Here is a 15,154-nt window from a genome sequence, read left to right on the forward strand (position 1 = left end):
AAAACACTCTCTTCACTTAAATAAGAGATAAGAGAATTATTAGCAGGTAGGGAAAGAAATTAGGCAGTATAGGTGAGAAGGAAATGAAAGATGATTTTTCAACTTATACTTTGGCTGAGATGCAAGAAATTTTTCAGCATCCAAGGTCTCCATTCAAACAGCTCTGTTCAAGAGTAATGCTAAACTCATGTGAAGAAAGAGTTAAGTAAACTCATGTGAAGAAAGAGTTAAGTACTACATGATCTTGCCACTGATCAGATCTATGTGTTATACCGTGCTCTGTGATTTAATTTAAACACTAACACTTGTGACTCTGATCATCCCTAAGAAACTCTGTAATGGTATGCAATGATAACCTTAATGCTTTTTGTTCCTTAGGTAGGAATCTAGAAATCTGTGTTCAATCAGATTGGGATATTTTTAACAGCTTTTCTTTATAGTTTCTATTCATCTCATATTCACAGGGTAGTTCTGTAAAACAGAGCATTCCTTTCTACTCATCTTTTCCTTCTTACTAGATCTTGAGTGAAAAGATGAGTCCATCTGAAATGATGTCCTCTGAATCTGTACAGTGGAGCTTAGGGAGCTTGTAATAAGCACAGCACTGTGCCATAACTGCAGTATATGAATCTGAGGAAAAACTGTGGCTGCAACTGGGCTGAGAAAAAAAAATTATGTGCAGACAAAAAGATGCTCAAGAGTAGCATGAGAAGTTAAAAAAAAAGAGTACAAAAAGTGCACTGAATCAAAGTGCTCTATTCCTTCTTCCTTTGACAAAGTTCAATGTTCATTATTGTTACATCTTAATGTATTTCTCTTCTTTCAGTGCTAATAAGCAGCCTCAACATTCTGGTTATTAGATTTCTTTCCTTGAAGAAAACTCACTATTTCACAAGAGAACTATAGACTCCTTGTGGCTAGATGTTGCAGCCTGATACTGTAACACTATCTTCAGGGTCAGGTCACTGTTAGGATACATCACCAGCGTGTCATAACAAACTGTCATACCATGGCAGCATTCTGGTTTTGAGGTGCTTGCTGCACTAGAAATACAGAGTAGTCATTGCTGTAGAAGGAAAAGTAGTTAGGATCAGGTAATATTATGTCAGGCTCAAAAGCACTTGAGAATTATTGAGATTTATGATATCAAAGTCACTAGGAAATATTAGTCTTCTCATCTGACATCTTGTGTGACATACTCCATGCATCTAACTCAAAAAGTTATGGCTCAGGTTTAGTGTTTTGTTTTGTTTTGTTTTGTTTTGGTTTGGTTTGGTTTGGTTTGGTTTGGTTTGGTTGGTTGGTTGGTTGGTCTTTTTCCCCCTTTCTTTTTCTCCTTTTTAGCACTGACATTCCTTGGTCTTATACAGATGCATAGTTCAATACCAGGATGCCCGTGAGAGGTAGCTAAGGAAAACAAGTTCCCTGCCAATAACCATAACTTTTCTGGAGGTGTGAGGGTCTGCATCTACAGTGGAAAATTGTAAGGTCAGCAAATCCCAGACAACTGAAACCCACCACATTAGAGGTTTATCTAAGCTGTATTGATGTAAGCTACTCCAGAAAAATGCTAAACCAGGAAATAAACAGTACCTGTGGGCTGTGGGTTTGATATAGAAAGAGTAAGATGGAATATCATCCTAGCAAATGGACGCTCTGAGAAAGGTCTTCATTTTTCATGTTCTTCTCTCCCTTCCCCTTTTGCCTCATCCCTCACTGCCATCTGGATTTTCAGACCTGTGGACAGCTCCTGAGCATCTCCGTCATGCTGATGTATCTCAGAAGGGTGATGTGTACAGCTATGGGATCATTGCCCAGGAAATCATCCTGCGCAGGGAGACCTTCTACACAGGACACTGCTGGGACAACAAAGGTATAGCCACAAAGTTCTCCTCCATTGCAGCCTTCAAGATGGTGTAGCTGTAACTGGCCCATTCTCCACATTTTGTGAAGGGCACTGCCTCTGATAGCTGCTTCAACTGCTGCTTCTTTCATTTTGTCATGAATAGAGAGCCTGTTTGATGGACCTCACTGTGGGGCATGTGTCCTTATTCTTTCTGTAAATAAAGTTTGCACTGAGTTTTCTTACCCTTTCCCCTTCCCTCCTCACCTTGGTCACAGCATTACGTAAGTTAACATTATACAATGCTGTCCAGACCAACTGTAGCATTTAAGGGCCACAAAGGTTTTTCTTTTACGAGCTATGCACAACATAGAATAATTCACTCATATTAGGCATCATAAATCAGCAGTGTCAGCACAGAGCAACAAAAGCTCAGCAGCATGACACAAGAAAGTTGTCGTGTACAAACTGCCAATTCAAAAGCCTGTCAGAATTAACTTCAGTCATTTAACTTCTGTCAGAGTAAGCACCTCCTCCAAGTGCACCCATTAAACCCCATTTTGTGCATTTTGTGCCATTCCTTCTGAGTGGCTAACAGCCCAGTCAATCTCAGTTCCCAGAATCCAGGCATTATTATTTATGAGAACTGACATAAAAGCATGTGTGGGTTTGGGATTTGCCTAAGTGACAGTTACCAACAACAGGTTTAGACATTGTCTTTACCTCTGAGTCATTCTAATAGATCTGCCTCACATTTGTGAAAGCACCTAGAGCAGCAGCTAAACAACCTAATAGCTCTTTTCCTGAGTTACACTTGAGAATAACTTCTGGGGCACATTTGTCATCCCAAGGAGTTGTAAATTTATGTTCATATTTGGGGAAACAGAGTATTTCACATCACCAACTCTTTAATACAAACCCAGACCTAAAAGAGATTAGAAATTCCTGTACCCCCTCAAGTCAACTCTTCAGGACTCCATTTAAGACAAGGTAGAGGAAAGAAGTCTTCATGTTCCTATTTCTTGGGAAGAGGCAGGCACAATACTCACAAATTCATGGATTTTACACATACTGCAAAACACATGGAGAATGGAAAGAGCAATGCTCTTCCTTGCTCACTTTGGCTTACAAAGCAAATTCATAACAAACCACATTCTTTTAAATGTTTGCTAAGCAGTTATATTCTTTCTGTGTTATGCTAATGTTTATGAAGTTAGCCTCATCACAGTGGCTTTGGGCTCTTCTGGGGATGTGATGGCATCCTCAATGCTCTGTGTTTGACCTTGGCTGTCACAGCCACAATCTGCTTCCTTCTTTTAACTTCAACCTGTTTCTTAACACTGCATACTGTCATTTTAGAAAGACTGCCACCTTCAAATAGCATTAGGTTAATCCATCCAACTGAGAGGATTTTTAGCACCTCTAGGTGCTGTTGATGGAGATAGTCACACGTATCAGCATGTTTAGTAATACAGCAGTAAACTTACTGGGCCTGAAGCCTTTTTGGTAAGTCTGGATTCAGTATAACTTTAAAAATGTTTTCTATTCATGGGGAGATTGCTTCCCCCCCCCCACCCCCCAAGATTTTTCCTTAAAAAGCATTAGTAGATGTCTAAAACATGCATTGCTGATCTAATGGCTTCTGGTGTTACTCTTGATTATGCAGTTTGAATATATGTGTTCAGCCTAGTTTCAGCAGGTCATCAAATTTCATGTAGCAGAAAGCAATGAGTGTTATTATATATTGCTGAAGTGGCTCCTCATTTAAATGTCTGGATTCATTCATTAGCCAGATGAGGCAGGAAGCCAGCAGACCATACTTATTCCAGCACCTTTGAGTTTTGTTTGTGACATCATCTAACTCTGGAAGACAGCAGTTCAAATTGGGAATGACCATTAATGTGCAAACATCTATGATAAAAAGAGGGAAAATAACACCAAGTTAGAGTCAATGGCAATGGGCAAAGAAATGTCCCCATTGCATGTTAGATTCTTTTGGGTTTTAAGTCTCCTGCAGAAAGCCTTTCATTGGCTAGGCTATCAAAAGCTAATCTCTGCAAGTTAGAAGACATAATACTGGTATTTCAGGACAGCTTCTCAGCTGGTTCTTCCAAGACTTCACAAAGACAGCAGGAATATAGAACTGAATCTCTCATGTATAGAAGTAGGTCATAGTCCTCCTCACTGACTTCTCTGTGAGACAGCTGTTAGGCCAGCTGGTTGCTCCATTCTTCTGTAGAAACCCTGTCTTCACTGCTCAAGACTGTGAAATTTTGTCACGTACCAAGGCTCAGTTCAAGCTGCCTCCTCATTCCACTACTTTTTGCCACTGGCTAATTGCAGTGTTGCTAATAGCTGCTGTTACTTCCCCTCTCAGGTTTGTGCAGTGTGGAAATCAAATGCATTCCTCTTGCATATGTGAAACTTGCACAGATTCTTCTGTCTCTTAGCCCATAGAAGACTTCTTAGCAGCCTCTCCACTCCACAGTATTTAGGAGACTCAAGTCTTCTGCTCTTTCTCTAGTCTGTAATTTCTGGACCACAAATCTGGAAGCTACTGCATCTTTTTTAGGGTGATCATGCACACTGGGCATGCTTAGGCATTGCAAGCTACTCTAGACTTGCACATACCAACATGATTATAAACATTCCTCATCTCATTATATGTTTCCTTCAGTAAAACTGTCTCCCAAATGCAATCAGACTTTATTAATAAATGGGTTTCATGCCTGTTCACAGATCCCTTTCAGTTTCTCTTTCTCTTTCTCTCCCCTTGAGGTAAAAAATGGCTTCTCTTTCTTAACTCTTTCCCTCTGGAACTCTCGAGGTCTGAAGGAGGTCAAAGAGAGAAATTTTTGGTTTAGCTTTCATTTACTGTGCTTAAATCAAGTCATGCAAATACATCCTGCATTCTGATGTGTTCAGAAGCCAAGTAACTTTCACAGACCAGATCTCAGGAGTAAGAGAACAGATGAGCTAACAACTGCAATGTTTGTAATCCATATACATGAACAGCCTGGTTTTAAGGAGGTTAAGCACCTGCAGGATGATTTGAACTGCTCTGATGAGAACTGTATGTCTCCATATATTTTTATCAAGCTGCAGTGGGCTTTTTACATAGTTTTTTTAATACAGCTATACTTCATGCTGAGACTAATAATGCCCAACATTCATTTGGGAAGATGCCATAACCATGTCTACTGTGACCCTTCCCCTCTACTCTGCCCTGGTGAGGCCACATCTGGAATATTATGTCTAGTTCTGTGCTCCTCAGCTCAAGAAGGACCTCATGGAACTGCTTGAAAGAGCCCAGTGCGGAGCCATAAAGATGATGGAGTGGAACATCTCCCTTCTGAGGAAAGGCTGAGGGAGCTGGGGCTCTTTAGCTTAGAGAAGAGGAGACTGAGGGGTGACCTCATTCATGTTTATAAAAAGGGCAATTGTCAGGAGGACAGAGCTAGGCTCTGCTCAGTGATGTCCAATGACAGGACAAGAGGCAATGTGTGCAAGCTGGAGCGGAGGAGGTTCCACATGAACATAAGGAAAACTTTATCACTGTGAGGGTGAAAAAATACTGGAATATGCTGCCCAGAGAGGTTGTGGAGTCTCCTTCTCTGGAGGCATTCAAAACTTGCCTGGACATGTTCCTGTATGACCCACTGTAGGTGATCCTGCCCTGGCAAGGGGGTTGGACTCGATGATCTTTTGAGGTCCCTTCCAATCCCCAACATTCTGTGATTCTGTAATAAATACTCATGTACATTCCTATTAATTTTGCTTTCAAGGGCCTTCAAGCCATCCTGTTTTGATCTTGTGCCATAAATTTAGGAAAGCTCCAAAGCTGGAATTCTCATCAAAACGAGGGAGCCGTCTTCAAGGCTTCTGTTTGCACAGTAACTCGTAACATCATAGGACTCTACCCACAAGGAATGTCCTTCTTGTCTTGATTTGTTTGTTTGTTTGTTCAAAAATTTGCATCTTTTTTCCTGTGTTAGAGAAACTTTACAGAGTGGAGAATGGCAAAGGACTGAAGCCTTTCCGGCCAGACCTGACCTTGGAAACAGTGGGAGAAAAACAGGTGGAAGTAAGCTAATAATTAACTAAGCCATTTTCTGGGTGAAGGGTGGAAGTCCTGGCCAAAGTAGAGCTCATGGTCATGATCACGGGAGGATGAAAAGCTATGCACATCTCATGCCAAATGCCCTAACCTCATGGGAAAAAATGGTGTCCTACAGTTGTTGGCAGTGAAATGAAATATAATCAGGAAAAGTATTTCACTGGAAAGAAATGGATGCTTATATGGTGCCACTCTTCTGACCTGTTTTAGATACCTTTAAAAAGCAATGAATCACAGGTCACATATACCTCTCCACTGATTATACAGCCACTAAAGCTTCCTTCTCAGGGCAAAATGTCTGTATTGAAGACACTCACATATTCAGCAAAGAGCTGCATTATTTTTGGCTGAATCATCAAGTTCAGAAAAATCCCCAACTCAGGTTATTTGCAATATATTTACCACAGCGTTTATCTCCAAGTCAATAACTCTATTTGGCACCAGCTGCAAGACTGGATCCATTTCATTTGCCTTTCATTTATGCACTGCAAATCCAACACCATGTCAGTAGTCACCACAGAGTTAAGTTTATGATGTTTGGCATGAGTGTCTTCACCATAGATTCAAAACAGTTACTCACACATTTTAATATGTTGCCAGTCAAGAGTAACCGGAAATTCCCTAATGAACTAGTGCTGTTTGGCACCATCATCCTTCTGCAGCCATTACTCAGGTGGACTTTCCTTACATTTTTCTTTGAAGTTGTATACACTAGTGAAGAGCTGCTGGGAGGAAGATCCAGAGAAAAGGCCTGACTTTAAGAAAATTGAAAGTACTCTGGCTAAAATATTCAGGTGAGCAGCAAGGGCTCTGGTTTTGGTTTATTTTTCAGATGCTCCAAACTCCTCCTAAGTTTTAGAAAGATCACATTTTTAATTGTGTAAGCTGATGTGATTATGATTCAGCCAGTGGAAGAACTGAGTGTCTTCATTTAGATCCTGTTTTACTCTTTGTCAGAAAAGTAGGTGAGCATGTGCATATGTGCACGTGTCTACATGAGCACCTATGCATGTATTAGCTGAATGAAGGGTGTCTACATGAACACCTGTGCATGTGTAAGCTGAGTGAAGGGTGTCTACATGAGCACCTATGCATGTATAAGCTGAGTGAAGGGTGTCTACATGAGCACCTATGCATGTGCTAGCTGAATGAATGGTGTCTACATGAGCACCTATGCATGTATTAGCTGAATGAAGGGTGCCTACATTAGCACCTACGCATGTATTAGCTGAGTGGATGGTGTCTACATGATCACCTATGCATCTATAAGCTGAGTGAAGGGTGTCTACATGAGCACCTATGCATGTACTAACTGAATGAAGGGTGTCTACATGAGCACCTATGCATGTATAAGCTGAGTGAAGAGTGTCTACAGGGGCACCTATGCATGTATTAGCTGAGTGAAGGGTGCCTGTGTGGGCACCGATGCATGCATTAGCTGAGTGAAGGTAAGACAATTGCTGTACCTCATATTGCCATGTTATTAAAGTAGCAAGCTGGATAATTAGAGATTTAAGCCATTCAACTAAGTCAGCCCCTGTCTCTAGTGAAGAGTTGGATAGTGACTCATGTTGTCTAAGTTTCAGGGAAGTGAATGTACATAAATGCTTGGAGGGTGATTAGAAAGTTTGGATGAGCTGGTTTGTACCATAAATGAGTTTGGATGGTCCCAAATCAAGCTGACTGGGGTTGTAAGTTGCCAGAAGTATTAATTACAGGGTTTGTTGGTATAAAGCTGTAGGATAACAGGTGCCATAACTGGATAAACCCTGGGGGGTCATACAGGCCTTTCACCTGGCTGATGGTCCATTGTTCTGACAGGCCTTGATCTGAATTAATTATCTTTGATTTCAAACAGTGAGCTTTCAATTACTTCTCCTGGCAAATTGTTCCCCAGTTGTTAAAGCTCTGCTTGTCAACAATCCTCAACAGTACTTGCAATGTTTTACACTTTCCATAGGCAGAAGGACAACTGAACCATGCATAACTGAATGTATCAGCTGAACAATCTTACTGCAGCGTAACAGAAAGATGTCCTGGTTCAGCTCCTAAGCCTCCATCCTACACGAGCAAAGTGGCTGCCTCTTGCCACATGCAACACTGTTTTCCTTATGGAGGGTGTAAGACATAAAGATTCTTTAAAAGTTGTTTTAAAATCCAGTTGGGTACAATACTAATTTGACTCTTCCAGTCAGCCTGGCCACATCTGCTTTCAGACTATTTTGGTAAGTGCAGGCTAGCCACACGAAGAGGGGTTATGAGTAGCTTGTGTTACACTTCTGCTTCCAGGAGTTAGTGGGCTGGAGTCTGTAGGAGCTTGTGAGCACAATTAGCCCAGGGGCTGCCAATTGTTACATTGAGTTGTTCTATCTTTTACACAGGCAACCCCAAATTGTCTTAATCCTTCTGGCTGAAGCCCCCAGCTAAATGTTGTATGCAATTTTTTACCTACTAGTTTTAGCTTCATCTTAGAATTTCAGCTTGTCAGTTTACTTTTTACAGATGAATGTTCATGGATTGCCCAACGTACCCCAGAGTTGACAATATTAGCAGGGCTAGGTGATTTAAGGGTTCTTTATGAATTACCAGCTCCAAATGAGAAGTGTGGATCACAGACTTTCAATTCATATCCATAAGCCCTCCAATCAAGAAAAAGAATGATGCACTTGAGGCGCTCCATTCTAATTACAGGGAAAACAACTAGTGGAGTTTCTTCTTGTTCCTCTTTTGCCCCTTTTTGCACCTGTCTCCATTAACCTTTCTTGTTGGCTCCTGTGTATTTCTGTTATCTGCAGTAACTACCATGGCCAGAACAATGAAAGCTACATGGACACCCTGATCCGGCGTTTACAGATGTATTCCCGGAACCTCGAGCACCTGGTGGAGGAAAGGACAGAGCTATACAAAGCAGAGCGAGACAGAGCAGACAGGCTTAACTTCATGTTACTTCCAAGGTAAGTGCCTTGGGATTATTGTTAATCTTCTACTTCCTTTCTCTCAAATCTGATTCTGCTAGAGAGGATCGTAGATGAAATTGTCCCCAGTGTTTCCCCTCTACAGGGAAGTTTCATGCCAGGATGGTACTCGACTTCCTCTTGTGTACACGATCCCTCCCTCTAGTACAAACCTCTTTTTCACCATCTCCCTGGGAAGACATAGATCTACAGTAATCCTGCATCACAAAGCTCTGCTCTGGTGCAGCACTGTGCTAAGTAGAAGGAGGGTCTGCTGGAGAATAGAGGTGCAGTCCAACTTGAAGCTGGGGTTTAGCAATGCAACAGAGGGGCTGAGGTGAGCTGGGCCACACTGGGCCAGAATAGAGTGGATGGATACTTCAGAGTATGGTATAGGGCAAGTAGTGGACTTGATGATCTCTGGAGGTCCCTTCCAACCTCTAATGTTCTGTGATTCTGTGATTATTGATAATATAATACAGTTAATGCCAGTAATGTTGGTACTGTGTGCATCTGTAATAGTAAAAGTATCCTGGTATGTCATTACTAGCTTTAAGGGTATGTAAGTAGTCAAGGGTATTGATTTTATGACTCATAAAAAATAATCTGTTCAATCCAGTTTGGGGGGAAACTTGAAATGATCTATCTGTGCAGACTGAGTGAAAAGGAATCTGTTTCCTTCCACTGTGTGTTATTCCTGCTCTCTATTATCGTCTCACTGTAGATAGAACAGGGCATCACACAAACCCTGTAATTTTGGGGGGCTCTTTCAGTTATTCTCTTCTAATATCTCCACTAGGAACAGGTATTTCCCTGAATTTAGAAATGCAAGAAAATGAAGGTTGCTCTGAATAGATATTGACTGTCATGGTATTGAATTTTTGTTCCATAAAATTATCAGACTATGATATCCCACCTGAGATCAGGATGCAGTGATGGAATTATTAGGAAGGAATTACTTCTGTGCTGGGGGGACAGAAAAATATGTCTGTTCTTACTTATTGTGTGGGTAGAATGTAGGTCCACCTGTCAGAAACTTCAGAATGTCAGTGCTAAATTTGACCCAATATCCCTTTGTCTGACATTAGTCAAGAAGCTCAGTTCTGCATACCTGTTTCCTTACACTTATTAAGACATTTTGATTTTGTAAGGGTGTAGCACATTAATTACCATTAGTAAATGCTTTGAGATCCCTGGCTGAAAGGCATTATGGGCATCTAAAATGCAACTAGAGTTTTCAGCAAACTATGTGATGTTTCCTGCACAGAAAGTGATGATGTGGTTGGGTTGCATGAAAAAAATACATTTACTATGAAACACTATTAATCTGCTTTCCTGCCTTCTGTGTTTCCACAGACCAGTAGTAAAGTCTTTGAAGGAGACTGGCCTAGTAGAGCCAGAACTATTTGAAGAAGTCACTATCTACTTCAGTGACATTGTTGGCTTCACCACACTCTGCAAATACAGCACCCCTATGGAGGTGGTAGATATGCTGAATGATATCTACAAGAACTTTGACCACATTCTTGACCACCATGATGTTTACAAGGTGATCAGCTCTGCACTTTTGCTCAGCTAAGAACCAAGGGACACACAAATCAAATTTGATGATGTGGTGAATTTGGGAATCTGCCTTCTAGACAGAGGGAGGAAAACAGGTCAAGATTACCTCATTTCAGTATGCTTTCAGTGTGCCTGCTTGTACCAAGTTGTCTGTACCAGCTGGTCAGAGATTCATTAACTGGAATGCTGAGTACAGTTATAATCACTCATATGCCAAAAAGGTGTCAGCTGCCTTAAACTAATCAATCTTGCTGTCCAGGGAAGAGATGTTTAATCATGAACAAGAGGATCAGATAAAATCTTTCTGCTTTTAACTAAACATGTCATATTCTATGTCTGTGGGTTGTGAGTTCTAACTTTGTTTCCACAGGTAGAGACCATTGGTGATGCCTACATGGTGGTGAGCGGCTTGCCAAAGAGGAATGGCAACCGGCATGCAGTAGACATCTCCATGATGGCTCTGGACATCCTCAGCTTCATGGGGTCTTTTGAACTGAGACATCTGCCTGGTCTGCCTGTTTGGATTCGCATTGGAATTCACTCTGGTACACAGTAGTGTTAGATCACAATGACAATGCTCTTGCCTTGTTTTTAAGCGTCATTGACATCCATGGAAGATCTGGTAGTACATCACACTTCACTGCTCTCCTCATGAAGAATCAGGTTGAAAACAATGTACCTGGAGGAAGAGAAGAGAAGCAAATAAGCCACTGGTTTGCCCCCTGCGTGGTGAAATATCCCATACCCATTAATTCATTGCTTAACTCAGTAGCTAGGAATAGGAACTGCCATCTTTCCTGGTATGATTAAGCCAGTTATATCAAATAACCCTATGTAGATTGCTACTCCCCAGCCAAAGCTGAGATCAGCCATAGCCAGTCGTGCTTGTCTAGCCAAAAAATGTGGGCCTATATTTTATGCTTTGGAAGCAAAAGTTCTGTCAAGCCTGTGTGGAAATGAGTATCTTAATTTACCCATAAAAACACTTTCTATCAAAGGCAAATTGCAGATAGCTCAACTACCCTAAGTACTTTGGGACATCTTATTTCCACTTGTTTCAACAACCTGCTGAACACCAGAAGGAACATATCAGTGAAAATGACTCTAGCACTGGGAAACTGCTTGAGGCACCACTATGCATCCCTCTATAATGAAGCTTATTCTCTTTTTCTCTTGCTTCCAAAACTGACAATTCTTTTCCTGCACAGAAATTGTTTTTAACTACAGCTAACAGTGTGCAGCTACTTCTTCTTTATGCTCTTACTTGATCATGCAAGACTAACAGAGGGAAGCTTGGTTTGGAACAGGAGACCAATAGATACTTTGGGAAGTGAGAGTATTGCCATCGGTGAAGAACACAGAGCTCCAGCACCCACTGGACTCTGCAATAGCTTTGCAACAGCTCTGAAACAGTGAGACACCTTCCAAACAATCTTTTAATCTACCTTTTGTCATTCCCTGCATCCCATTTCTAGGTCCATGTGCAGCTGGTGTGGTTGGGATAAAAATGCCTCGTTACTGTTTGTTTGGAGACACGGTGAACACAGCTTCGCGGATGGAGTCCACAGGCTTGCGTAAGGATTTCATTTTAGTTGTTCAGCGTAACAGTACCACAGGCCACTGGTTAGTTTGTGATCAAAGTGTCTGCTTTCAGCTGGGAACAATTTAGTATCAACTTAGAGAAGTTTTAAAGACAGAGAAGACTTATTAGTTTTGATGAATGATTATTTTACTGTCCTGCTGGGCAACAAGGAATTGTTTCCTGTTTGTGCTTCAGTGCTGGTGACAGGGAGTATGTAGGGTAGATCGTTGGCAGAGTTCCTCTGGAAGATATGATACTTAATGTGTCTGGAATTTAATTTTACTCTATGAATTTTAGATTTTAGTTTGACCTAGAATTGGATTACAGCATCGCTGTGTATTTATATGCTGACTGCATATTTTGAGTTGAAGCTATTATGTTTTTCATTGTCATCATTAGGGAACTGTGCCAAGAGCCAGTTTGTCTTCTTCTGCTCAGTGTCTTCATGTAGCTATTCTCTATATGGATCACTCCCAATTATTCTTTTCCCTTCTGGTGTCTAAATGCATCAGAAATCACAGTCACCTGTATTTCAGATCAAGCTATTCCTCCCTTAACACAGTGCAGTCAGATTTTTCATACAGCTGATTCTCATTTAATTTGACTCTCAGAATTTGTGTTAATAACTGGAGGCCCTTCTACTGTAGCATCATTTTTCATACATACTTCACATGGTTATGTGATACATTTCCAAGCCAAGCTTTCATTTTCTCTTTATTTTTTAGCTTTAAGGATTCATGTAAATGGTTCCACTGTTAACATTCTCAAAAGAACAGACTGCCAATTCCAGTATGAAATGAGAGGAGAAACATACTTGAAGGTAACCTTTACCATGAGCATGCAAGAACACAATGAAGAGGGATATTTTATACGGAGCTGAGTATCCTGCAACTTAATTGACATCTGGGGGAACAAGTGTTAGGAGATCAGTTGGTATCACAGTCCTTATTGGTTGAACATACCTCTGTAAAGACAATGCAGGCAATGAAGATCTCTCTAAGTCAAAAATTACAGCAACATAAAGATGCTGAGAATAAATGAGACACACTTTTTGTAACAGAGAATTGTGAATTAATCTGATAGAAGGGAGGCTGAATCTATTGTTAATTTGCTCTTGCTCCAGTATCTATCTACCAATCCATCTATTCCACTCTATTACACTTGGCAGATGTCTCTGTTTGGGAGCTGAGGGCAGGCAGTACAGCTCACCTCTCCCATAATGTGTTTCAGGTCACGGAGAAAGAGAGTGGGTGTGCAGCTGTATCTCCCCCATTATTCTTTCTTCTCACATCTGATTTTTAATCCTTTCCTGTGAGCATCAGTTACTGAAAACATGCAAACACAGCAATATGCTATGTAGTATTATTAAGTAAATTATTAAGTAAATTAACTACAGAAAATAACATTCTAATTTCTTTTTCTTCTCTGTCATACATATTTAGGGCAGAGGAACAGAGGTTACCTACTGGTTGATGGGTACTGAGGACAAGAAATACAATCTTCCAACACCTCCTTCTGTGTAAGATGGTTTTATATGTGAAATAAGAATAGAAATGCACAGTCTTTGCACTTCAGCTTTCACTGTTCCTCCCTGGCACTTGTGGGTTTTTTAATACCACTTAACTTGCCTTCAGTAGTTAGAGGCTTAACAGTGTATGTGCATATAAATGTATAACTATTCATGACACAGGACTATACTTGTGCTGAAGGTTATTTGTGCATGTAAGTGCTTATGCTGATGTGGTTAAGCATAAGAGGTGGACAGAAAAATGAAAAACATTAATATTCTCAAAACTTTAATCCTAATGACACCTGTGTGTGACAGTACAGTGAGAGGGTAACCACAACTGAATGTGTGTCATGCCTGTGAGCTCTTGTGGGTGAATACGTAGGAGATGGCACATGGGACGTGGTTTAATCATGGTGATGTTAGGCTGAAGGTTGGACTTGATGATCTTAGAGGTCTTTTCCAACCAGAACAATTCTATGATTTTATGAATGAAACCTGAAGGATTTTGAGAAGTGTTCTGCCAGAAAAGGCAAAGTTATTGTAGTATTGCACAGGTGTGAAGTCTTTAAAACCCGAACAAAAGCTTACTAACCCAGGCAGCCAGTACCAGAACAAGAGGACACAGTCTCAGGCTGCGCCAGGGGAGGTTTAGGTTGGATGTTAGGAAGAAGTTCTATACAGAGAGAGTGATTGCCCATTGGAATGGGCTGCCCAGGGAGGTGGTGGAGTCACCATCATTGGAGGTGTTCAGGAGACTTGATGGGGTGCTTGGTGCCATGGTTTAGTTGTTTAGGTGGGTTGGATTGGTTCATGGGTTGGACACGATGATCTTGAAGGTCTCTTCCAACCTGGTTTATTATTCTATTCTATTCTATTCTATTCTATTCTATTCTATTCTATTCTATTCTATTCTATTCTATTCTATTCTATTCTATTCTATTCTATTCTATTCTATTCTATTCTAATTCTATTCTAGCTAAGTTACTGGGGCAGGGCGGGGGGGTGTGTGTGCTGAAGAAGTTGATGTCCTGCAACTGAGCTATCATTTTGCATTAGTATTGTGTAGTAACAGCACAAGTGTTGTTCCTGAGGAACTACACAAAATTGAAGCTAGGGTAACTGGGTGTGTTTAGTTCATGTGCCTTTTGCATCATTTCCTGCAGATTCACTAAATGTGGAAGTTCCTCACTTTCTCCTCTAAACTTCTGTGTACTGTTGCTCTTTACTAAGTTGGAATTTGCTGTCATCTGCATTGAATTGACAGTGTTTCAGTACAACTTGAAGCTATTATACTGCAAATTTTAGTTTGCCAGTGAAAACAAATATACAACTTACTTCTGTTGCCAATTAATATGATCAGTTGAGACTATCAGAATTATCAAATTGGAAATTCTTCTGCAATTCAATTCTTACTGAAGGCCACAAGAAGCATTACAGTCTCAATGGTGTTGAGAGCTAGAATCTGTTGTGACTGGGCATGAATCTAATTCATCTTCATTTTCATGCAAATGATGGTTTTGTTTTGTTTTAAGATTGATAATGTCACAGCTAGAGACCTCCTGTGTAGAGACTCTGATCCATAGTA

General features: G+C 40.8%; 1 protein-coding gene across 2 annotated transcripts in view; it reads left to right on the plus strand.

The window, feature by feature from the left end:
- GUCY2C (guanylate cyclase 2C) overlaps window positions 1–15,154 on the plus strand; it is a 43,398-nt gene that overhangs the window by 27,347 nt on the left and 897 nt on the right. For both annotated transcript variants that reach the window (XM_068142614.1, XM_068142615.1), the window contains 9 exons: window positions 1,736–1,873; window positions 5,839–5,927; window positions 6,663–6,754; window positions 8,756–8,914; window positions 10,271–10,463; window positions 10,848–11,022; window positions 11,953–12,051; window positions 12,785–12,879; window positions 13,502–13,578. In XM_068142614.1, the coding sequence (XP_067998715.1) occupies window positions 1,736–1,873; window positions 5,839–5,927; window positions 6,663–6,754; window positions 8,756–8,914; window positions 10,271–10,463; window positions 10,848–11,022; window positions 11,953–12,051; window positions 12,785–12,879; window positions 13,502–13,578 (1,117 nt within the window). The remainder of the gene's footprint in view (window positions 1–1,735; window positions 1,874–5,838; window positions 5,928–6,662; window positions 6,755–8,755; window positions 8,915–10,270; window positions 10,464–10,847; window positions 11,023–11,952; window positions 12,052–12,784; window positions 12,880–13,501; window positions 13,579–15,154) is intronic.

The sequence above is a fragment of the Melanerpes formicivorus genome, unplaced genomic scaffold (assembly GCF_026170545.1).
Source record: "Melanerpes formicivorus ecotype bairdi unplaced genomic scaffold, bMelFor1.0.p_v2 SCAF_8, whole genome shotgun sequence".
Taxonomy (NCBI): domain Eukaryota; kingdom Metazoa; phylum Chordata; class Aves; order Piciformes; family Picidae; genus Melanerpes; species Melanerpes formicivorus.